This window comes from Lynx canadensis, chromosome D3 (genome assembly GCF_007474595.2).
Source record: "Lynx canadensis isolate LIC74 chromosome D3, mLynCan4.pri.v2, whole genome shotgun sequence".
In the NCBI taxonomy this organism is placed as follows: Eukaryota; Metazoa; Chordata; class Mammalia; order Carnivora; family Felidae; genus Lynx; species Lynx canadensis.
Window position 1 is genome coordinate 86,571,756 of NC_044314.2, and position 24,836 is coordinate 86,596,591.

General features: G+C 47.4%; 2 protein-coding genes across 4 annotated transcripts; one reads left to right on the plus strand and one right to left on the minus strand.

Moving 5' to 3' along the window:
• The first annotated feature begins 33 nt into the window (after positions 1-33).
• Positions 34-4,327, plus strand: B3GNT4 (UDP-GlcNAc:betaGal beta-1,3-N-acetylglucosaminyltransferase 4). Of its 3 annotated transcripts, none has more exons than XR_003973188.2 (3): positions 34-480; positions 779-880; positions 3,236-3,310. XR_003973188.2 is itself a non-coding variant. In XM_030336181.2 (3 exons), exon 3 carries the CDS (start codon positions 3,039-3,041, stop codon positions 4,098-4,100), a length of 1,062 nt encoding a protein of 353 aa, XP_030192041.1. In that variant the 5' UTR covers positions 34-480; positions 779-880; positions 3,031-3,038; the 3' UTR covers positions 4,101-4,327. The 3 variants fall into 3 exon arrangements, 2 of the variants coding, with proteins under 2 accessions (XP_030192041.1, XP_030192042.1); XM_030336181.2 differs by having other exon boundaries at positions 3,031-4,327; XM_030336182.1 differs by lacking the exon at positions 34-480 and having other exon boundaries at positions 664-880; positions 3,031-4,327.
• Positions 4,328-4,494: 167 nt separating this feature from the next.
• On the minus strand, positions 4,495-23,079 carry DIABLO (diablo IAP-binding mitochondrial protein). Its single transcript, XM_030336183.1, is given in 8 exon segments — positions 4,495-5,255; positions 15,111-15,207; positions 15,383-15,493; positions 16,241-16,372; positions 20,339-20,400; positions 20,403-20,464; positions 21,333-22,007; positions 22,859-23,079. Coding segments are annotated over 7 exon segments (711 nt in total). The 5' UTR covers positions 21,383-22,007; positions 22,859-23,079; the 3' UTR covers positions 4,495-5,058.
• Positions 23,080-24,836: the final 1,757 nt, after the last annotated feature.

The window sequence follows — 24,836 nt, forward strand, 5'->3', positions numbered from 1 at the left end:
CTGGCGGCGGGGTCGTCTCCGCGGTGGACCGTAGGGGCCAGGCGGCCTCCTGCTGCCCCGGAGACCCTCGGCTGCTGTTGGCCCGTCGGGGCTCGGAAGGCCGGAACCGGGCGCTGTGGAGCGGGCCAGCCTCCGCGGGCAGCGCCGTCGCGGGTCCTCGGGCCCGGGAGGGGCGTCCGCCGCGGGGCCCCCCCGCTCCTTGCTCTGGCGACCCCGCCGGCCGACGGCCCCCACAACAGCCCGTTAGAGACCGCGGCGTGGAAAGAATGAACTGGTCGCTGGCGCTTTCCCTCGTCGTAGCGTGTTGGGTCGTCGAGCCCCAAGGACCCCAGGCGGCTGTCACCCCAGAAACAACTGCAGACCCTTAGGACTCAGCACGACACTTGCGGGGGTGGGGGTTGTGCCCTCGCTGAAGCCCACGCCGGGTTAAGAACCAGGCTCTTGGGGGCTCTCAGTTTGGAAGGAGACCTACATTCGCAGGTACTGAATCAGGATTCACAGTAGCGTGTAGGGTGGGGAGCAGAGGAGTGGCCCGAGAGGGGGACCGTGCTCCAGGCCGGGGCGGGGCGGGGCGGGAGTTGCCCGTGGGCCGGCGTGCGGGGGAGCCCGGGTGTGTGCGCGCGCAGCGGGAGCGCTGTGGGCCGAGGCGAGCGGGGCCGCGGCGCACCGGCCTCCGGAACCAAACCGCTGGCCCTGCGCCCTGAGTTCTCAGCCGACGGGGCCGGCGCGTCCCCGGGCTCATCGCCCACACCTGAGAGTCATTTTTCCCCGCCTGAAGGCCGCGTAGCTCACCTGGCGGTGCAACAGTTTCCTGGCCGGTTTCCTGTCTCCTTACAAAACCCATCATCTAAGCCGCAGCAGGAGGAAACTTTCACACGAGGTAAATTCTGTCACCACCTCTGCTCTCTACCTCCAGTGGCTCTCTACCGAGGATAACAATAAACCCAAGCTTCCCCCCCTTGCCTCACGATGGCCCTTTTATGTATGCCTTCCCGTGCTCTGGCTTCACCTTCCTCCACTTTGCTCCTTGCTTTTAATACTCCAGCCACAGGACACTCCCGTCCTCAGAGAAGTCTCACTGCTCCTACTCCCGGAGCTCTGTTTAACTCTGCCTGGCACACTCTCCCACCAGATCTCTGTGGTTCGCTGCATTCGGTTCTTGTTCAGATGTCCTTTGTCTTGGTGCCTGGGGGGCTCGGTCTGTTAAGCGCCTGACTTTTGGTTTCAGTTCAGGTCCTGATCCCACCCTGGTGAGATCTAGCCGGGAGTCAGGTCCTGTCTGCGTTGGCAGCGGGGAGCCTGCTTGAGAGTCTCTCTCCCCCTTTCCGCCCCTCCCCCATCCGCCTGTGTGCATGCGCTCTCTCAAAATAAGTACCCTTGAAGTCAAACGTCCTTTATCAAGGAGAGCTTTCTCAGCTGCTGCAGTTTGAAATAATCTTCCCCAGTCACTGTGTTCCGTTACGCTGGTTTAATTTCTTCTCGGCACCGTCTCAAGTTGGTATTGGTTTTGGTTTTTGGTCTGTCTCTTCTCTGTGGCCCTGCCTGTCTTGCCGGCCTCTGCATCCCTAGCGGCTAGAAGAGATGCGTTTGTGGCAGCCGCGGCGGCAGGACCACGGGGATGAGGCCAATGCCGGCAGACTGGATAGAGGTGTAGGCCTGTAGGACCAGGATCGCGTGGCAGTGGAAGTGAAGACGAGGGGCTCCAGGCCTGGCTGTGCTACTCTTGACTTGATCTTGGTCAGGCTACTCTGCTAGTTCCCGTTTCTGGGCTTTCTCTTTGGATCGCTGGGATACTTGCTGGGAGAAGAGCAGAGCTTAAAGGGATGGGAGAGGGGCCCCACGGGGGAGGCAGAGCTCCAGCTCTCCTTTCATGCTCTGCTGTGCAAGTGGTTTTTTTCTTAAAACACCATTTTAAGTAACTCCCCCCAAAAACCTGGGGAAAAGAAGAAACTTCCAAGAAACTGGGGAAAGAAGCTTCAGACAGACCTGAAGGGTGTATTCTGGGGTCCCTGTGGCTCCCTTTCTCTGGAGGAGCAAAGGCCCTGGGGCAGCACCTCGGAGGTCATCTCTGCGACATCCTGCACAGGGCCTGCCGCCAGCAGATCACGGTGCACACTATTTCAGGGGAAATGGTTTGACTTTAGATTCAAGGGCCCTAAATGCTTAGAATGTATTTCACTGGAAACTAAACTAGCTCCGTGCCATTTTTATAAGATACTTGAGTTTCCTGGGACATGGTGCAAGTGCTCATGGTTTCTCAGTTTTTTAAATTTTATTATTTTTTAAGTAATCTTGACCCCTAACTCGGGGCTCAAACTCGAGTCGCATGCTGTGGGGTGTCTGGGTGGATCAGTCGGTTGAGTGTCCGACTTCGGCCAGGTTATGATCTCGTGGTCCGTAGGTTCGAGCCCCGCATAGGACTCTGTGCTGACCGCTCAGAGCCTGGAGCTGCTTGGGATTCTGTTTCCCTCTCTCTCTGCCCCTCCCCCACTCATGCTCTGTCTCTGTCTCAAAAAAAATGAATAAACGTTAAAAAAAAAAAAAAAAGTCGCACGCTCTTCGGACTCAGCCCAGCCAGCCAGGCCACCCCATGGTGCCTCAGTTTTAAGGTGGCTGCAAGTCGGGGGCGCCCGGGTGGCTCGGTGGGCTCAGCGTCCAGCTCCTGATTTCGGCTCAGGTCATGATCCCAGGGTGGAGCCCCTTGTCGGGCTCTGAGCTGAGCATGATGTCTGCTTAAGATTCTCTCTCCCTCTGCCCCTCCCCTGCTCTGTCTTGCTCTCAAAAAAAAAAAAAAAAAAAAAAAAAAAAAAAAGTCCTTTTGGGAAAAAGTTGACCCGAGAGCCCTCTGATGACAGCAGAAGGCAAAGGCTGGCACAGCAGGTGTGCCTACCTGTCCCCTGGGAGAGGGACTCTGGAAGGGGGCACAGGACACACCGAGAAGAGCTAATGGAAGGGAGGCCGGCAGGGACTCGGCTGCCGGGTGGCCGGCCGGGGACGTGGCCGGCGGCTCGCACGGCTCTCTCTTCGCAGGACCTGCCATGCTTCGCAGGCTGGGTTGGCTGGTCCTGTGCAGCCTGGCTGTGCTGCTGCTCAGCGGCCTGCTCTTCCTGAAGAAGGAGGCCAAGCCAGTGGGGGGCCCCGCGGCCCGCCAGCCCTTCTGGGCTCCCCCGGGGCCCCGCCGCAGCCAGTGTCTCCCCAACCGCACAGTGGCTAACGTCTCCCTGTCTCTGCCCAGCCGCCACCGCCTCTTCTTGACCTATCGCCACTGCCGCAACTTTTCTGTCTTGCTGGAGCCTTCCGGCTGCTCGGATGACACCTTTCTGCTCCTGGCCATCAAGTCGCAGCCCGGCCACGTGGAGCGGCGAGCGGCGATCCGCAGCACGTGGGGCCGGGTGGGGGGCTGGGCGAGGGGTCGGCAGCTGAAACTGGTGTTCCTCCTGGGGGTGGCGGGGCCTGCGCCCCCAGCCCAGCTGCTGGCCTACGAGAGCCGGGAGTTCGACGACATCCTGCAGTGGGACTTTGCCGAGGACTTCTTCAACCTGACGCTCAAGGAGCTGCACCTGCAGCGCTGGGTGGCAGTTGCCTGCCCCCAGGCCCACTTCATGCTAAAGGGAGATGACGATGTTTTTGTCCACGTCCCCAATGTGCTGGAGTTCCTGGAGGGCCGGGACCCAGCCCGAGACCTCCTGGTGGGAGATGTTATCCGCCAGGCCCTGCCCAACAGGAACACCAAGGTCAAATATTTCATCCCCCCCTCCATGTACAGGGCCCGCCACTACCCACCCTACGCCGGGGGTGGGGGCTACGTCATGTCCCGAGCCACCGTGCGGCGCCTCCAAGCAGCCGTGGAGGAGGCTGAACTCTTCCCCATCGACGACGTCTTCGTGGGCATGTGCTTGAGGAAGCTGGGGGTGAGTCCCGTGCACCACGCTGGCTTCAAGACATTTGGAATACGGCGGCCCCTGGACCCCCTAGACCCCTGCCTGTACAGGGGGCTCCTGCTCGTGCACCGCCTCAGCCCCCTGGAGATGTGGACCATGTGGGCGCTGGTGACGGATGAGGGGCTCAGGTGTGCAGCAGCCCCTTTGCCCCAACTCTGAGGGGTGGGTTGAGTGAGTGGACCCAGTGTTGATTTTCCTATCATGATGACACGTGAGAACCTTGAATCTTGACCTGAGGGTCTACGGGAAATGCTGACTTCATTTCTTCATTTTTGTAACCCCCACCCAGACCTTGAGAACTGATTAAAAACACTGACCCCTGGCTAACCTGTACCAGCATGTGTTGAATGGGAGCAAAGTTCGGCATAGCAGAGGCTGCCAGAATTCTCGTGGCAGGGTGGGGGTGCGGTGGTTCCCGGACCCCCTAGGGGCTCTGCCAGGCTGGGAGGCAAAGGAGGCCGCACAGGGCCCCAGAATACAGACATTTTTTGAAGTGCAAAAAACAAAACCATTCTCCTTCAGATACAATAGAGGAAGAAGGAAACAAGAGGCGTGTGTTGGAATATGTCCTGTTGAGCACCAGGTAAACACTCTGCATTCAGTTCCTTAAGAAAAATGGACTTTTGGCTCCTGGGCCTCAGGTGTCCTTACAGGCAGAGGGGCCAGATCACAGAAAGGATTAGAAACACTTAAAAAAAAAAAAAATCTTAACAGGCTCCCCATTCCCCCCAAAACTCCCATCCCTATGGAGGGAGCAAAGACTAAATCAGATTTGAGAATGCGAATACGACTGCAAACAGGTTAAACTGCTACTGAACTTGTGGGCAGGACGGAAGAAGGACCCTCTCTCTGGCCAGGCTGCTGAGATGCTCTGGGTGGGAGGTAAAAAGATTGTGGAGGGTGGAAAGCTGGGGGGGGGGGGTCAAATGTTAAACAGGGCGCGCAGTGCCTCAGGGCTAAGAACCAGGTCCGTGGGGAAATGGGTCAGGCACTCACAGCTATGGCCTCTGGCCCGATGGGCCAGGGCAGGACCTGCTGACTCCTCTCTGTGCGGAGAGCCAAGCGGATCGTGGCCCCGGGGGCGGAGCCGGCAGACTCGGCTGGGCAGCTCAGGCACTCAATCCTCCCGCAGGTAGGCTTCCTGCTCCGGTTCCGCCCTCTCGTCCCCTTCCTCCTGGGTTTTCTGACGGAGTTCCTCTGTCTGTGCTTCTGCCAACTTGGTTTCTGCTTTCTGGGAAAGCTGGCGCACCTCCTGCACCTGGGACTTCACCAGCTGAATGTGATTCCTGGCAGTTATAGAGGCCTGATCCGCTCCTGCCAAGAGATGGCACGGTTAGGCTGAATGGCGGAAGGGTAGAAGGCACGGTGGCGAAAAGGAAAGCCTGGGGCTCCCTGTCGTCTGAGCCCCTCTTGGAGACTCGCCCTGCCCTCCCTCTCTGCACCACAGAGAACTGTCTCCACGTTCAGGTCTGCATATTTCTCCAGCTATCCGCTCTCGTTATTAATAATTACTAAATGTTGATTCCCACAAGCATCTCTACAGCTACACAGCTCTTAGTATAGACATCTTATGAATTTACACAAGTAATACATTTCTTTTTGACAAATTAATAGCTCATTAAATTGTCAAAGATCTCTTTCATCAGCCTACCTAATCTTCAGAGATAACCTCTGCTGGAAGTTTAATGAGCATCTTTCTCATCTTTCGTACATATGGGATGCACAGAGAAATATTTTGCTACTTTATATAATGGCACAAAAGGTACTGAACATATTTTACAATTTTGCTTTTTCTTTAAACATGTTTTCAGGCTCTATCATTCTGTTTACCTGCTACTAGTATATTTCATCATACAGATATGCACACTTATCAATTCATCTATAGATGATCTGGGTGGTTCTTTTCTACCTTACTGTATTTTTTTTTTAATTTTTTTTTCAACGTTTTTTATTTATTTTTGGGACAGAGAGAGACAGAGCATGAACGGGGGAGGGGCAGAGAGAGGGAGACACAGAATCAGAAACAGGCTCCAGGCTCCGAGCCATCAGCCCAGAGCTCGAACTCACGGACCACGAGATCGTGACCTGGCTGATGTCGGACGCTTAACCGACTGTGCCACCCAGGCGCCCCTCTACCTTACTGTATTAATAAGAACCTTCAGCACAATGTTAAAAGTTAGTGGAGAATAGCAAGCATCTTATTTTGACCTTGATGGGAATGCCTCTCATAGTTCATTAAGTAGGAGTACTTAACCTTGGTTATCATGTAAATAAAACTGAATTCATAACTGTACTGGGATTGAAATCATAAATGGGTATTACATTTTACTGAAGGCTTTTGGGGCCTATATTGATATTATACCGCTGGCTTTTCTCCTTTAATCTACTGTAGATAATCTCAAGTAGTAAATTATATTGATAGTTTTTTTTTTCCAGTGTTGAAGTATTTTGTATTTTGCGGTAAATGGCTATATCTTACTTTTATGTATATTCTTAAGTGATACTGACCATAGTTCTTTTTTTGTTTCGGTACTGGCCTAGTGCAGTTTGGGATCAGGCCTAGGCCAGCTTTATACAACCGTTGGGAGGCTTGCCATCATTTTCTGTGTACTGATACACTTTCTGTAACGTAGGATATGTTCCTGAAAGATCTGATAAAGCTATCCCACAAAAGAGCTGGGTTTAGTGTCCACTTTTGGGACACAGAGTCTTTGAATACTGTTTCAACCTTTATGGTTATTGGCTCTATTTTGATTCTTTACTTCTTTGGCCAATGTGGGGTTTCCATAAAGACTATAATATTGATATAATTAAAAACCCTCCGTATCTGTAACAGCCCTTTCTAATGTTACTTTTGCCTTCTAAAAAGTCCTACTTGCCAAAAAAATTTTTTTTCTTTTTAAGAACCAGATTTTGCCCTTTTTCTTTTTCTTTTGAAAGCGAGAGCACATGAGCGGGGGAAGGCAGAGAGGGAGAGACAGACAGAAATCCCAAGCAAGTTCCTGACACTGTCTGCCAGGAGTCTGAGGGGCTTGAACCCATAAATGGTGAGATCATGACCTGAGTTAAGAGTTAGATGCTTAACCAGCTGAGCCACCTAGGCACCCTGATTTTGCCTTTCTGATTATTTTTATCTTCTTACACCTTTTATTTCATTTGTTCTACACTGGGTGTACAGTCCCCTATTTCTAAATGGGTTACAAGTTTAGTTTCTTCATTTTCAGTACTCGGTACACTGAGTATTCCCTGTCATTCATGGCTGTTCTTTGAACTTATGACATACCTCTTTGAAGGTGCCCCAGGTCTCTTTAGCAGCTACTTTATCTGCAACTCTCTATGTCTGCTGCATACTGTGCGTGTCATCACCGATTCAAATATTTTTCCATTTCTATTTTGATTTTTGGTCAGAGAAGGGGTAAGAGGGAATTGGCTGAGGCTTTGTCACCTGGCATAAAATCAACTTTTGTATGTGCTCTATTTGTTTGAGAAGAATGTATTTGGAAGGGGGGCAAAGTTTTATATTTACTATGTATACTTTTAAAAAAAAAATTTTTTTTTTCAACGTTTATTTATTTTTGGGACAGAGAGAGACAGAGCATGAACGGGGGAGGGGCAGAGAGAGAGGGAGACACAGAATCGGAAACAGGCTCCAGGCTCCAAGCCATCAGCCCAGAGCCTGACGCGGGGCTCGAACTCCCGGACCGCGAGATCGTGACCTGGCTGAAGTCGGACGCCCAACTGACTGCGCCACCCAGGCGCCCCTTTTTACTATGTATACTTGATGAAGCTTTTAAAAATCATTGTTCCGACCCTTCACAGCTTTACTTTTTTTAGTCTTGATCTGTGAGTCTCTGAGATGTGTATAAAACGTAACTTTTCCTTGTAAATCTCAATTTTGCTTTATTACATTTTCATGATATATTTTTGTTAGTGTTGAATATTTACTGATTATAATATAATTTAAAAATCATCCATTATTCCACCATCCAGACTATATTAGCATTTTGGTTCATTTCCTCCCAATATTTGTGTCTTCACTTTGTTCCATCAATGCCTTATAGTTTTCAGAGTATGCATCTTTTGCCTCCTTGGATGAATGTATTCCTAGGTATTTTATTCTTTTGGGTGCAATTGTAAATTTTCTTAAATCTTTTTTTTTAAACAACTGAGGATGAAGTTAGCTGTGGACTTTTCAGGTATGGCCTTTAATGTATTTGGGGATACTCCCACTAAGCCCACTTTGCTGAGAGTTTTTATCATCAATGGATGTCATATTTCGTCAAATGCTTTTCTTTTATTTTTTTTTTTTAATTTTTTTTTTCAACGTTTATTTATTTTTGGGAAAGAGAGAGACAGAGCATGAACGGGGGAGGGGCAGAGAGAGAGGGAGACACAGAATCGGAAACAGGCTCCAGGCTCCGAGCCATCAGCCCAGAGCCTGACGCGGGGCTCGAACTCCCGGACCGCGAGATCGTGACCTGGCTGAAGTCGGACGCTTAACCGACTGCGCCACCCAGGCGCCCCTCGTCAAATGCTTTTCTTTGCATCTATTGAGTTGATCATATGGTTTTTATCCTTCTTGTTAATGTGAAGTATCACACCGATTTGCAAATATCAAACAACCCTCTCGTCCCTGGAATAAAGCTCACTTGACCTTGATGAATGATTTTTGTAATGTTGTTATTGAGGATTTTTGCATCTATGTTCCTCAGAAGTACTGCTGGCTTCTGGTTTTCTTTTTGCAGAGTCTTTCGTTTTGGTATCAGGGAGGGCTGAATTTGGAAATTTTCGTCTATGTTTTGGAATAGTTTGAGAAGAACAGGTATTCTCTCTTCCTTAAAAGTTTAGTATGATTCAATTTGGTGAGGCCATCTGGCCCTTGACTTTTGTTGGGAGTTTTTTTGTTTTTAATATTAATTTTGAGGGAGGGGGAGAATCCCAAGCAGGCTCTCCACTATTGTGGGGCTCAATCTCATGAACTGCGGGATCATGCCGAGTCGAAATCCAGAGTCCGATGCTTAACCCACTGAGCCACCTGGTGCCCCAGGAGTTTTTATTACTGATTCCATTTCATTACTAGTAATTGTTCTGTTCAAATTTTCTATCTTTTATTGGTTCACTTTTGGAAGATGTAGGTTTCTAGGAATTTATTATTTCTTCTAGATTGTCCAATTTGTTGATATATGATTTTTCATAATCTTTTATAATCCTTTGTATTTCTGTGGTATCGGTATGTGGTATTTCTGTGGTATTCTCCATTTCCGATTTTTTTTTAATGTTTGTTTATTTTTGAGAAAGGGAGACAGAGCACGAGCAGGGGGAGGGGCAGAGAGAGGGAGACACAGAATCTGAAGCAGGTTCCAGGCTCTGAGTTGTCAGCACAGGGCCTGGTGCAGGGCTCAAACCCATAAACTGAGATCTCAAACCTATAAACCCATGACCTGAGCCACCCAGGTGACCGAGTCCTTTTTTCTTTTTTTTTTTTTTTTTTAGGAGTCTGACTAAGGTTTATCAATTTTGTCTGTCTTTTGAAAGAACCAGCTCGGGGCGCCTGGGTGGTGCAGTCGGTTAAGTGTCCGACTTCAGCCAGGTCATGATCTCGCGGTCCGTGAGTTCGAGCCCCGCGTCAGGCTCTGGGCTGATGGCTCAGAGCCTGGAGCCTGTTTCCGATTCTGTGTCTCCCTCTCTCTCTGCCCCTCCCCCATTCATGCTCTGTCTCTCTCTGTCCCAAAAATAAATAAACATTGAAAAAAAAATAAAAAAAAAGAAAGAACCAGCTCTTGGGTTCATTGATCTTTCCTTTTTTTTTTAAATTTCCTATTTCTGCTCCACTCTTTATTATTTTGTTCCCTTCTACTAGGCTTTAAGTTTTATTTGTTCTTCTTTTTCTAGCTCCTTTAGGTGTAAGGTTAGGTTTTTTTGAGTTTTTTTTTTTTTTTTTTCTTAAGTGAGGCCTATATTACTGTAAACTTAGAACTGCTTTGGCTGAGTCCCAAAGATTTTGGACCAGTGTGTTTTCTTTTCTCTCCATGTATTTTATTTCCTCTATGATTTCTTGGTTGACCCACTTGTTCAGTAGCATGTTGTTTAGCCTCCATGTGTTTGTGTATTTTTCCAGATTTTCTTCTTGAAATTGATTTCTAGTCTCAATTCATCGGGGTCAGAAAAGATATTTGATAAGATCTCAATCTTCTTAAACTTACTGAGACTAATTTTGTGGCCTAACATGTGATCTTTCCTGGAGAATGTTCTATGTGCACTTGAAAAGACTGTATACTCTGTTTTGTGATGGAATGTTTTGTGTGTTTAGCTGTTAGGTCCGTGTGGTCTAATGTGTCATTCAAAGCCACTGTTTTCTGTCTGGATCATCTATCCTTTTTTTTTTTTTTTTTTTTAAGTGTTTATTTATTGGTGGGGGGGGGGGGAGAGCGAGAATCTCAAGGAGGCCCCGTGCTGTCAGCATAGGGCTGGACATGGGGCTCAGTCTCATCAACTGTGAGATCATGATCTGAGCCAAAATCAAGAGATGCTTAACTGAGTCACCTAGGCGCCCCTGAATCATCTATCCTCTGATGTAAGTGGGGTGTTAAAATCCCTTACCATTATTATATTACTGTCAATTTCTCCCTTTTTTGTGTGTTAATATTTGATGTATGTATTTAGGTGCTATGTTGCGTGCATATTCGTTAACTGTTATGTCTTGTTGGATTGATTCCTTTATGTAATATCCTTCTTTGTCTCTTGCTACAGGCTTTGTTTTAAAGTCTATTTGTCTGGGGGCGCCTGGCTGGCTTGGTCAGTTAAGTGTCTGACTTCAGCTCAGATCATGAGTTTGACCCCCACATCAGGTTCTGTGCTGACCATGTGGAGCTTGCTTGGGATTCTCTCTGCCTCTCCCCAACTCATGCTTTCTCTCTCAAAAATAAACACACTTAAAAAAAATTAACAAGGTCGATTTCTGATAGAAGTATTGCTACCCTGGCTTCCCCCCCACCCTCCCACTTCATTTGCATGGCATATGTTTTTCCATCCCTTCACTTTCAGTCTGTATGTGTGTTTAGGTCATAAGCAAATCTCTCGTAGGCAGCATAAGTGGGTCTTCTGTGTCTTTTGGAGCACTTAGTCCCGACATTTAAAGTAATTATTGATAGGTGTATACTTACTGCCATCTTGTTAACTGTTTTCTGGTTGTTTTTATAGTTCTTCTCTTGCTCTTTTCCCTTGTGAATTTGATGGCTTTTTAAAAATTTTTATTTTTGAGAGACAGAGTGGAAGAGGCTGAGGGGCAGAAAGAAGTGGAGAGCAGAGGATCCAAAGCGGGCTCAGCGCTGACAGCAATGAGCCTGAGGTGAGCCTTGAACCCACGAACTGCAAGATCATCACCTGAGCTAAAGTTGGACGCTCAACTGAGCCACCCAGGTGCCCCTGATGGCTTTCTTTAGTGGTTGTTTTTGTGTGTATCTATTATAGGTTTTTGATTTGTGGTCACCATTTGGTTCATATATAACATGTTATATGCATCAGAGGCTATATTAAGTTGGTTTCTTAAGTTTGTAAGCACTAAATTTTTACTCTCTCCACATTTTATGTATATGATGTCATTTCACATCTTTTTGTGTATCCCTTGACTCATTTTTGTATCAATTTTTACTACTTATGTGGTTTAACCTCTATACTGGCTTTGTAAGTGAATAATCTAATACTTTTACTATATATTGGCTTTTACGTGTGACATTTTTTCCTTTCATAATTTTCTTCTAGTTATGGCCTCCCTCCCACCCCCATTTAAAGAATTTCCTTTAACATTTCCCATAGGCTGGTTTAGTGGTGATGAACTCCTTTAACTCTTGTTTGGGAAACTCATTCTCCTTATATTTTGAATGATAACCTTGCTGGGTATTCTTGGTCATAGATTTTCTCCTTTTAGCACTTTCAACACATGCCACTTCCTTCTGGCCTGCAAAGTTTGTGCTGAAAAAAATCAACTAGTAGCCTTATGGGGTATCTCTTGCATGTAACTATTTTGCTGATTATTTTTTTGATGTTTGTTTATTTTTGAGAGTGAGCAAGCAAGCACGGGGGAGGAGCAGAGAGAGGAAGACACAGAATCTGAAGCAGACTCCAGGCTCTGAGCTGTCAGCACAGAGCCCGCCACGGGGCTTGAAATCATGAACTGCAAGATCATGACCTGAGCCAAAGTCAGATACACTTAAGTGACTGAGCCACCCAGGCTCCCCGTACTTTCTGCCATTTTAATTGTATATCTTGGTGTGGATCTCTTTTGGTTCATCTTGTTAGGGGCTATTTATGCTTCCTGGACCTGAATGTCTGTTTCCTTTTCCAGATTAGGAAGGTTTTCTGCCATCTTCTCTCTTCTCCTTCTAGGATCCCTATCATGTGGATGTCATTATGCTTGATAAAGTCACCGAGTACCCTTAACCTATTTTTACGTTTTGCTGTTCAGCTTGTTTTCCATCACCCTGTCCTCCAGATCATTGATCTATTCCTCTCCCTCCTCTCATCTTCTGTTGATTCCCTCTAGTGTATTTTTTATTTCCATTGCTGAATTCTTTATCTCTGGTTCTTTTTAGATTTTCTCTTTGTTGAAATTCTGAGCTCATCCCCTTTTTCTCAAGTCCAGTGAGTAGGTTTATGACAATCACTTTGAATTCCTTATCAGGCAATTGCTTAATGACTGATATCTTCTGGATTGTTTTAATGCCTTTAGTCTTGAATCCTTTTTCGGATTCTGACATCGCTCTGCTAGAGCTTTTTGGGATAGCTTTCTTTTTCTTAATAATGGCTCAGTTTAGCTTTTTATAACTTTCAACCTTCCTATACATTTTGTTTTAGGTATCTCTGTAAATCGTTTTTGCTGTGATTTTTTTGAACATATTCTTAGCTATTGCAATTATTGATGTTGGTACTTGTTCCTTTATTTACTTTTCATTTTCTTTTAAATCTTTATCAAGTTTTCATTTGTTTAACAAGGTCTAATGTTAAGCCAATGTCTATCTCTTCTTAGCATGCTTTCACTTCTTCCCTGAACTGATTTAAAAATTTAACACTCAGGGGGCACCTGCGTGGCTCAGTTGGTTAAGTGTCCAACTTCAGCTCAGGTTACGTTCTCACAGTTCGTAAGTTCAACCCCGTGTCAGGCTCTGCACTGACAGCTCAGAGCCTGGAGCCTGCTTTGGATTTAGTGTCTCCCTCTCTCTTTGCCCCTCCTCTGCTTGTGTTCTCTCACTCTCAAACATTAAAAAAAAAAAAAAAAAACCCTCAAATTTTGACAAGTTTTATTAAATTTTTTTCACTATTTTTATCTCAGTTGCTCCTTTTTAAACTAATTTCTTTATTCACAAAGCAGTTTTTCCAGAAAGCATATGTGGTTGGTAAACTTTTGAGTCTTTTTATATCTGAAATAATATTTGGCTGGATATAAAATTCTAGGTTATTGATTTGTCACCTTGCATCCAGGATTGCTGATAAGACTGATTCTTATAGTTTTTTTTAGGATTCTTTGTATATTTCATATTGAGCTTTTTGCCATGATTTTAAATTGTGAGCCTTTTTAATCAGTTTTATGAAAAGGTCTTTTTCCAGATAATGCTTACACTTTCCCTTTTCTCCAGCTCAATCTAAGCCTGCCTGGATGATGAAGGTTGCCTGGGAATGTTCGTGCTGTAACACCTCAGCAAATCTCCCTGTTCACTGCACATCTCCCACCTCTGCTGTGGCACCGCTATGGTGCTACTTTCATATATTTGCTGTTTCACTCTTCATTCCAATTCTGCTTTTAGTTCACTAACAATTCTTTTTTGTTTTACTTTAAAAAATACATACATATGTTGTGGGGCACCTGGGTGGTTCAGTCAGTTAAGCAGGTGACTCCTGATTTCGGCGCAGGTCTTGATCTCATGATTGAGCCCTGCATCAGGCTCTGTGCTGACAGTGAGGGGCCTGCTTGGGATTCTCTCTTTCTGCCCTTCCTCTGCTCATGCACTCTCTCAAATCAACATAAAAAAAAACCAAACATATATTATATGCTTTTTTTTAAGATGTGGCACCAGAGCCCCTAGTTTGTTATCCCGAAGTCAGGAAACAAAAGAGCTGACCCTAGGCTTCTGGTTTGAAACGAATTCAGGTAAGATTAAACTAGTTTTATTTAAAATATTTTAAATTAAAAAACATTCAGCTCAAGCCCACTGGATGGATAGTGAGGTTCAAAAAACATCCTGGTGAATGACTGGGATACAAAAGTGGAGGCATTAGAATTGGGCTGAATCCCAGTCTGGCTGCTTACTTACCATACCACATCATCTCCACGGGTTTCTTAACCCTCTCTCCCCATTTTCTTCATTTGTAAAGTGGGAAAGATCATCCTCAAGTTCCTTAAATTGAAAGTGCCTATAAAATACTTACAACATATACTCAATAAAGAGTAGCTATTATTTGTCTGGGATCCGCCACTGACTAGGATTCCAGGTTTCAGTAAGGTTCACACAGATTGATGATCTCAAGTCTCCTCCAACTGTGTCCCTCTATGACTAGTTATTCATAAATATTGGTGTTACGAAAAGAATAAAACACGTGGGGTGCCTGGGTGGCTCAGCTGCTTAAGCGTCCAACTCTTGATCTGCACTCAGGTCGTGATCTCGCGGTTTGTGGGATCAAGCCCCGCATCTGGTCTGCACAGACAGCATGAAGCCTACTTGGGATTCCCTGCCTCTATCTCTCTCAAATAAACTTAAAAAAAAACCCACAAAAAACACAAATGCTTAAAAATCTGGGGTACCTGGGTGGCTCAGTCAGTTAAGCATCCTGACTTTTGGTTTGGGCTCAGGTCACGATCTCAAGGTTTGAGCCACGCATCCGGCTCTGCACTGACAGTGCGGAGCCTGCTTGGGATTCTTCTTCCCTCTGTCCCTCCCCTGTGCTCTCTCTCAAAATAAACAGACATTTTAAAAAAAGCCTAAAAACCATTTGGACGCAATCATTTTCTAATTGGCAGCAGTTGCACCATTTTCTAGACACAGACTACCTGGCGATTGGAGATGGAGACATTTTTTCAGTCAGAGCCACAGGCCTTAGACTGTCTAATCTAAATCCCTCATTTTACAGCTAGATGAAAACTCAACTGGCACACTGGTAGTGAAAACTGGAACCTACCAGTCTGGTATGCGGCTTCTGCCGCCATCTCTGAAAGACCAAGGGCAGTCATCCAAGTGGTTTCCAACTTCAAGTACTCTTGTTGCTTTGAAGTCATCTGTAAATTAAACACAGCACTTCAGACAACAACGAGAGGTTCATAAGCACATTAAAATGGACTTAGAGTAGTAGATTCGGAGAACAGTTACTGGTCAGACACCTTAATTTACTAACTTAGATACCAGGATGAGGTAGGGGCACTAATACAGAAATGTCTAATAACTTTTTCTTACCTCAACTCTGGCTCCTATGATCACCTGCCACACTTCATCTTCCTCCTGTGAATTCATTTTCCCAAGTAAACTTGTATATTGTCGGTACAAAGAAATTAAGGTGTAAACGGCCTACAAATACAGAATAAATAAGCGTGAGTAAAATAGGTGAGACATACTAGGATTAGTGAGAATTACACCTCAAGGAAATCAAGTCCTGTTATAGCCAACCAGCTCTTCAGTCCTTCCATCTCACTGAAATCGCACTACTGTATGAGGTAAAGGCATTATTCTAGGACACGAGTGTACCCACTAGTCCACTTCTGTGTTTTTAAAAGATTGTTAGCAGTTCACACAGAGAATACAACGTAGAAGAAAAGCCCAGAAGGCTGAGGGGGAAAGCTGCCGAAAAATAAAGGTATAATAAACCTATAAATGATACCTATTAGATTAGTGGTTTTGAAACTATTCCCACAGAGAAGCCCCTGGTGCTGCAAGTGTTAGACTCTGCACCCCTTTAGCCCTAACTGAACCCAATCAGCTTTGTTCTCTGGTCTTATACTGCGATGCTGTATTTAAAGACTTTTTTTTTTTTTTTTTTAAAGAGTTCCTGGAAAAAGTCTAAACACCACTGACTTAGGTCGAAGCCTCAGCCAACTTTTGTAAAGGACCAGAGAGTGAATATTTTAGGCTTTGTGGGCCCTATAGTCTCTGTTGAAACTATTCAATTCACAAAAACAGTCATAGACAACATAAAAACAAATGAGTCTGGCTACGTTTCAGTAGAACTACGAAAACAGGCATCAGGCTAGACTTGGGCTATGAGCAATAATTTGCTAACCCCTGGTTTAGACAATCAAAACTTAAGAGGACACTTACCTTAGTATATTCAGTGATTGCTTCAATCAAAGCATACGTGGTCTGAGAGAGAAAGGTGGAGGTGCTATCTGTTACCAAAGACACAGCTCTCCTCATTAATGCATCATTGCTAAGAGAATGAGGCTCCAATTTCTGAAAGACACAAACATTTTCACTCAACTTCTAACCTAAAGCTCCAACCGAGAATTTCATCATAGATAGCCAAGTGAAAAACACTTGTCACACTGCAGCTGCTGCTTTGTTTTCTCGTTAGGCTCTATTTGGGCTAATAAAGACAATATACGGAAGTAACTCCAGAGTATGCCTTCTGTCCACTTTTATTCTTTATGCTCTGCTCCGCTCCAAAAAGCCAAGCACTTCTTTACATGAAATAGGTCTAGTAATTACAACCAACAAATTTCAGAAAGTTGTGATTCATTCATGAACACAGTGTTAGATACCTGGGATATGAAGATATATAGGATATATTCTCTGTCCTCAAAGATTTCAGATGGGGAAGGGGAGGAGCTGGGGCTAACAGAGAACTTGAGAAATTAACGCAGACAAGTGCCACGGAGTTGTGGCAGAAGTCCATACAGGCTACAGTGGGGGCACACACATGAAAACAATCTCTTCTATGTTGAATGAAAAGAGCTTAGAAAAGGCTTCACAGAGCTGATGACAATTAAGCAGAGTCTAAGTCAATGGGTGGATGGGGGAGAGCAATTCTGGGCAGAATGAATAGTAGAGTCTTGGGTGGGGTTTGGGGACTCTTCACTCTGACCTCAGTTATTATTTAAAAAAAGCCAATATAACTTCTCAAGAGTTAAGGTAATGTAGCCACCTTAACTAAATACAGGTCTCCCCTGCTTTTGCAAAGTTTGTGTTAAGCCACTTTTCTTTTAAGAAAGATTTACAGAGGCACCTGGGTGGCTTGGTTGAGCGTCTGACGTCGGCTCAGGTCATGATCTCTCGCAGTTTGTGGGTTCGAGCCCCACACTGGACTCGCTGCCGTCAGCGCAGAGCCTACTTTGGATCCTCTGTCCCTCTTTCTCTCTGCCCCTCCCCCGCTTGAGCTCTCTCTCAAAAATAAATAAACGTTAATAAAAAAGAAAAAGAAAAAAAGACCTACATTAGTACCTGATCTCAATAACCAAAATATGTCTGGAGAAGATTTTCAAGTTTACGAAGAAAAAAAAGCTGTTACTGTACTAATGTCTTTCCTGAAAAGCCAAGTGGCATAATGTGAACTTTTGGAAAGATGCTCTTTGTTTTACGCTGAATTACCAAAGGCTTCATAGGAATGCTTTACTTTCGGGTCATCCCTGACTCTGCCTTTTCCTTCCTCAACAGAGCACTGATCGTATCAGAACAAAGAAACCAATTCCTTCAATCCTATGTTGTCTTGTTTTTGCTATTTAGAGTGTAAGCCCAGAGAACCGCTGCCCATTGAAAGTAGCCGTCAAGAATTATCTCTGACACATGAACAAATCCAGAATTTCATTTACCATATTTATCTTTCATTCAATCAAATAAGTATTCCTTATGTACCTTCCATTCAGGGGCTAGAAAGACTGGGAAGAATATATACTGTTCACTGGAAGCTAACTTTTATATATTCTAACTGACGTCTTCACGATTCACTTTACAATGCATTTCATTTGTTCCTTACAACGGTCCACGTATTATCACTTCTTTTTTACAGATGAGGAAATGAAAACTCAGAATAGTTTTATAAACTTTCCCCAAAAGCCACATATCTAGACTTCAAACCACATCTGCACCCAAGTCTGTACCCTTTCCACTATGCTCTGCTGACTCAGGAGAGTGCCAGATAGATTATCACCAAATATCAAAATGTACAACACAAGGGATAAGAGGGAGATCACTGTTGGCCAGAAACTCTGAAAAGGCTTTTAAAGTGAGGTGGTACTTGGGCCTGAGACAGCTAGGATGAGAACTGTCAAGCAGCCCAGGGAAGAAGAGATAATGAGAAAAGAATACATCTGTTGCATGCGGGGGATGGTTAGGGATCTAGCCTGGTTACAACAGATGGCACAAGGAAGGGGAGACCAGCGAGGACACTCGAGTGCAGGGGCACACAATGGAGAGCCACTGCAGGTTCTGAAGAACAGAAAAGGAACTACCATTCCTACAGGATAAGGACCAGAGGCTCCTGCCATGTGGCCTGGGACTGAGGTAACTGGGGCTTAAGAAAGGTGTATGAACTGAGAAAGGACAGTCCCAAAATATTCTTTTGAAGGAAGGAAGGCTGTCTTAATTATGGCAGAAAAGGGCCAGTGTTCAAGTCAGGGTTTAGGATTAACATGCTTCACAAGCAGAGATGAGGTTTGGCGTGAGGAACAAAAAGGTGCGGTCTCAGGAGTAAGCCTCAGAAGATGCTGAAAGGACTTGTGGGAAGTGAAATCAATCTTCTTGTTGTGATAAACACACACGTCAGTATCAGACATATTTTGCCAAATGGGGTTTGCTCTTTCCCCAAAAGCACACAACCAGTGATCGTTTTAATAAGGTGCCACTTTCATATCACCTGTCTGCTTGAGAGCACCTAGATGTCTACCAGACATCTTAGACTGTCACTTCCAAAACTCTCGATTTCATCCTCCCAAAACCCACTCCCCTCCACTCCAATAAATGGCAACTCCATTCTTTCAGTGGCTTAGGCCTTTTCATTTTTTACTGTTTATTTTTGAGAGAGAGAAAGAGAACGTGAGCACAGGAGGGGTCAGGGGGAGGGCAGATGATCCAAAGATGTCTCTGCACAAACTGCAGAGAGCCCGATGGGGGGCTCGAACTCAGGAACTGTGAGATCATGACCTGAGCAGAAGTCGTGCTTAACCGACTGAGCCACCCAGATGCCCCTGCTTAGGCTTTTTAAAAAACCTTGGCATAGGGGCGCCTGGGTGGCGCAGTCGGTTAAGCGTCCGACTTCAGCCAGGTCACGATCTCGCGGTCCGTGAGTTCGAGCCCCGCGTCGGGCTCTGGGCTGACGGCTCAGAGCCTGGAGCCTGTTTCCGATTCTGTGTCTCCCCCTCTCTCTGCCCCTCGCCGTTCATGCTCTGTCTCTCTCTGTCCCAAAAATAAATAAACGTTGAGAAAAAAAAAAAAAAAACCTTGGCATATACTCCACATTCAATCCATCGGCAACTCGTGCTGACCGCGTTTGGTCCAACTTCTCCCCACCTAAACTGTTGCCAGCCTGCTCCAATCCTGGACTAGAACAACAGTCTCCCGTTGGTCTTCCTAGTTCCACACAGCAGCCTTTAAAAACTTACATGAGATCGTAACAGCCTTGTGTTAAAATCCTCTGTGCCTTCCTTTTCGGAATACAATTTAAAGCCTTACAATGCCAAAAAGGACAAAAAGCTGCGCTTGATCCTCAGCTAATTTTCTGGCCCCATCTATTATGCTCTTTTCTCATTCCACTCCAGCCACATTAACCTGTTTGCTGTTCATCAACATATCAGACATACACCTGCTTCTACCCCTTTGTACTCAAGAATTCCTTCTGCCTGGCAAAACTCTTCTCCAAGACATTCCATGGCTCATTTTCTCATTCTGATCCCTATTTAGACATCCCCTTATTGAGAATAGCCCTCCTGGGCTACGCTTTCCTACCTAAAAACAAAACAACTCCCTCCAAGCACTCCCTGTTCTCTTACTCTATTTGTTTCCTGCACAGCACTGATCACCTGGCATTTATATTTATTTTCTCCCCTTTTCCCTAGAATGTAAATTTTATGAAAGCAGGAACTTTGTTTTGTTCTTACATTTCTAGCAATGGCACATTAAAGCTGCTCAATAAATTTTTGTTGAAAGACTACTCTGTTGATAGACTGTAATACCCTCGTCTTATTCCTCTCCCCTCTTTATACAATTTGACATACTGTTCCTACCAAATGGGACCATTAAACGGGAGTATTATATATTTATTCAGTATGAAGAAATAACGCTGGTATGGTAGAAAGTAAACTGGTCGCATGGGGGTAGGAGCACTGGGTGAACCTAAGAGCTTGTCTGATGGTTCAGTGCGCCCCACCCCCGAGACTTCAAGAGGGCACAGTACACTAAGAAACAGTGACACTACAGTATTTTTACCTGTGCGATGGGAACTGCACACAGGGTCACACCAAATCCAACTGCCACAGTTTTGTGCCAGGTCTTATCAGTTCTGAGAAGCAGCGCTTCTTAAAGTTAGCCACGACAGGAACACACGGTCTGTACCTAGAAGTCAAATTTAATAAGGCGTAACTACCAATCTGTAAGTCTCTTCAATTCGTTTGCAGGGGTTGAAAACTCACACCGGGTCGAGCAGGAGCCTAAATGAGGCGCTGGGTCGGCCCGCCAGATGACAGGGCTCATGAGGAAGCGCGTCGGACTGGACAGGCCAGGACTCGATCGAAAGGGCAACCGCTACCCAACTCCCGTGAACCGCTGCCGCGCGGGGAGGCGAGCCCGGTGGTTCGGACTTTAACCGGTAGCGGGTATGGAGTTTAAAAGGCGGTCTCAAAGCTTTTTTAAAAACCTCAGGCCAAAATAAACGCTTCTGCAGGCAGCATTCAGCTCCGGAACTCGGGTTGAGGTTTCCAGGTGTCCCCGAGAGTCCCCGCCAGGCAACACCTGGAGTCCGCAGGTGCCGCGAAGGGCTCCCCGGTGTGCAGAGGACGCACCCGGCAGTGCCCGCGCGGGGACCGACCAACTCCCCTCCTGCCCTCAGGGAACACTTCCTTGAACAATCGGCCCCCCGCCAGGGCCTCTCCCCTTATCTCCCTCCAGTGGTTCCGAGGGGCTAACGGGGACTCGCTGGCAGGCCGAGGCACTCCAGGAAGCCAGCCCGAGCTTGTGGGGCTTGGCACTCGGCCAGTGGAATAACGGGAAAGCCGTCAGTGAGAAACAGACCCCGGGCTTGCCCTCCAGCCCGGGGCAACAGTCGGGAGGTCCTCGGATCTGAGAGGGGCGGGACGCCGGGACCCGCTCTGCCGAGAAGCCAAAAGCGTGCCACCTAGGCGGCCGCTGCCATCCCGGCCATGGCGCCCCCCCTGCGGTGACTCCCACCCTGCCGCACCGCCCTTGCACCCGACCACAGAAGTACCTGAAGAGGGAGGCTACGCTCCGCGACACCCAGCTTCTCAGGGCCGCCATCCTGCGGCGGCGAACGCCAGACGCACACGCCGGAAGTGACGCCACTTCGTGAGCGGGGGACGGGGCGCGGCCTCTTCTTGAGTGGGCCTGGCCCCATGACCGCACCCCCGCCCGAGAGAAAAGTTGGGATTGGACAGTCTGGAGGGAAGGGGCGGGGCTTAGGGTAACGGCAGTAACGGCCGCGACGAGCGCCCAACCGCCGCAGCTTCCGCGTGGGACTGGGCGGGCCCCGGGCCTGAGGGCGCTGAGCGGGCGGAGCGGAGTCGGCCGTCGTGAGAGGAAGTTGGATACCTACCCGGGCGAGGCCCTGCCTCGAGAGGCAGCCCTGGCCCGAGCGGCGAGGCGCAGCGTTCTTCCGTCGGGGGGTGGGATGTGTCCGGCAGGAGGCGGAGCAGCGCGCGGTGGCTCCGGCCGCTGGGGGCTGGCACGAGGCGGGCGGGGCGGGGGGCGGGGCTGCGGGCGCTGTCACTTCAGCACCAGGAAGTAGGTGGTCCAGCCGGCCAGCAGCAGCGCTCCGATGAGCACCGTGTAGCTGAGGAGCACGAAGGCCAGCAGCTCCCGCAGCAGCTGCAGCACGTGGATGGTGGACGAGGCCGGCATCGCAGGGAGCGGGAGGCCCGAGGACCTGCGGGGCGGGGGCACTCTGGAGTCCCTGGACGCGCAAAGAAGACGGTCCCCCCCCCCACCTCCCCGTAAGCCCACCCTCCATTGGCCACTCCGCAAGCGCTGCTGAGCCAGGCGGTGTTATAGACAATGTGGATACAGGGGGGCTAGGCTAGCTCCTGGCCCTCGAAAGAGTAAACATGCTGCCCTAGGCTGAGAAAGCCCCAAGTGCTGACTTTCTCCCTAACAACCATCTGGACGCCCTCTTTGCATTTATACTAATAGAAGTCTTTTAAACCAAAAGTTCTCCTTGTTCTAGGACTCCTAATCTGGATCTGGGTTGTGAGGAGAGAGAAGCCTGTCTGTTCCCAGTCTCCGCTGCTGCATTAGTCTTCATCCCTGGCTCTCTCTTCCCATCCACCTCCTGCATTTTAATGCTGTGATGCTGCTAATGGCCTAATGAAGTAAAGCTTCTTTTCCATCAAGCTGCGGCCCCAGCTGCCCCTGCTGCCTGGGAGGGGAAAAGGAGAGGGACCCATTTGGGCGGGAGAAGGCAGCAGGTCCTCATTGAAGCCCCTCAGCAATTCCCTGGACCCCAAGGCTTGATAACATGCAGTTTGAGAGTCTTTTGTGTTATAACCTGGCACGCTTGCCCTTCTGGCCAGCCAGTGTTGCAGAAGTGCCAAGAAGTGGGCATCAATTTGATTCTGGGCTTATCTCCTTCCCATTGTCCCTTGTGCATCTGCTCCAGTCCTGTATCTTCCACCGCTGATGGAATCAGTGGCAACAATCTCTTTATCTCCATTGCTGTCCTGCCCAGCAACCTCCCCTCAGGCCCAGCCACTAGCTTCCTTCTCTCCCCATTTTACTCACTCAGCAAAGTTTCCACAACTCCTCCGCTGCAGCAGCTCCACGGTTCCTCTCCCGGTCTGGTGTCTAAAGGTAGGCGTGTGCGTACTCCAGTGGCCTCGGCAGAGCTGTGGGATATTCAGGCAGCAGCTGCGCTCACCAACTAGGTGTGGTCTAGAGACCAATCAGAGTCTCCCCGTGGTCCCTGAGCAATCAGGGAGCTGCGCACGGCCCGTCTCAGGCCAGGCGGGGCACTGGCAACCCTGGCCTGCCCTCCGCCCATTTCACTGCCACAGCCCACAGGCTCTAAACGATGCCTGCAAGCTCCCCAATCAGATGGGCTGAGCAAGTGGTACACGAGGGGATTTTTCATGTCCCTTCTGTTCTTGCTTTTCTAAACACCGCGGGGTGGGATATAGTGCAAATCCTTTTCTAACCCTACATCGAGGAACCCCGTCCTACTCTGTGTCTCAGAGTAGAAGAGCCGATATACAACTTTCACTTACAACTTTCCAACTAAAGCAAAAGCTGTTGTCTGAAAAAACATGTAAGTGCGAGCGTGCATGTATGTGAGAAACGGGAGCTTAGAGAACCAAGAGCTCCTGAGTGCTTGATTGTAATTTACAGAGTTTAGCAGTTTAGAGATGAGATACAGTCACCTTCCCAACGAGCCTACTTCTAATTTCAACTCCAAATGTGATGCAAAACAGCCAGTAAGGATGTCAGCAAATAACAGACCCTTTCCCGATGGACAACGAAGGGAAAGCACAAACTTTATACTGTTCGGATTATTTTGCTTTTTGCTGTAGTTTGTGATTAGAGACTGTTTTTTGACCTTTAAAAATAGATGAGAGTGTGGACATCAACCCTTTTATCAACATCATCATCCACAAGCAAATGGCTCCTTAATTTAATTAGGGTCTGTTATTATCAAATCACTGCCCCGGCCGCAGCCTGGCTGAAAACAGGAGCAGAACATTATCAAGCTGCCCAGGAAGCCAGTGAGTAGTAATTGCTCCCCCAGAGAATTGGTCATCTGAAGGGCTTCTGTGTCCTGCCTAGTGACAGGAAAGTATGGCTAAGATTTATGCCCTCACCCCACCCACAGCAACAGATGAAAAGAGAGGCTAGGAGAGCAGGCTCAGCTCTGTCTCCTTACACTCTCCTGTCCTTCAAATGGACGTCTCAGAGCAGTTAAGTATTCTAGCCTCTGCAGACTCTGGTCACCACGAAGTAATGGAAGCGAAGAAACATTATGTGGCTTGAAATTCACATGCATCATTTAGAAAAAGACCAACCGAGGAAGTGGACATACTGCCTTTTTGTTTAGATCACTGGTTGACAGAAAGGCATCCTCTATTTTCTACAGGAGGTCCTCAAACTATGCGAGTATAATACATCTGGCTGTAGAGTATAATTCAGTCTCTCCGTGATTCAGTTCACGTGATGCTGCATTTCTATGCCTTGCCATCTTGACCACAGCCTCTCTTTCGGTCTGCTTTAGACACTCAGTGCATTTGGTATTTTTTTTAAAAGTATTTCTTCTTGAATTTCTGCTGAATACAAATACTTCCTCGTGGCGATATGCCAATCTTCAATTTTATTTTTTGAGAGCGCAAGAGCGAGCAGGGAGGGTCGGAGAGAGAGACAGAGCGAGAACCCCAAGCGGTCTCTGCAGTGCTAGCGCAGAGCCTCAGGCGCGGCTCAGACTCACAGACTGTAAGATCACGACCCGAGCCGAGATCAAGAGTCAGATGCTTAACCGACTGAGCCGCCCAGGTGCCCAGACACACCTCATTTCGATGTGCTTTGGAGACATGGTGGGCTTTTTTCTTTTTTTTTAAACAGCTGAAGGTTTGTGGCGGCCTTGCATTGCGCAGGTCTGCCAGCGCCATTTTTCCAATAGCATTTGCTTCCTTTACGTCTCCGTGTCATCGCTTCTCGGCCTTTTGGCTAAGATCAAATGTGTCTCCGTGTCACGTTTTGGTAATTCTCGTGATAT

Coding starts and splice junctions, on each gene's coding strand:
- B3GNT4 (XM_030336181.2), top strand. CDS start 3,039: ATGCTTCGCAGGCTGGGTTGGCTGGTCCTGTGCAGCCTGGCTGTGCTG.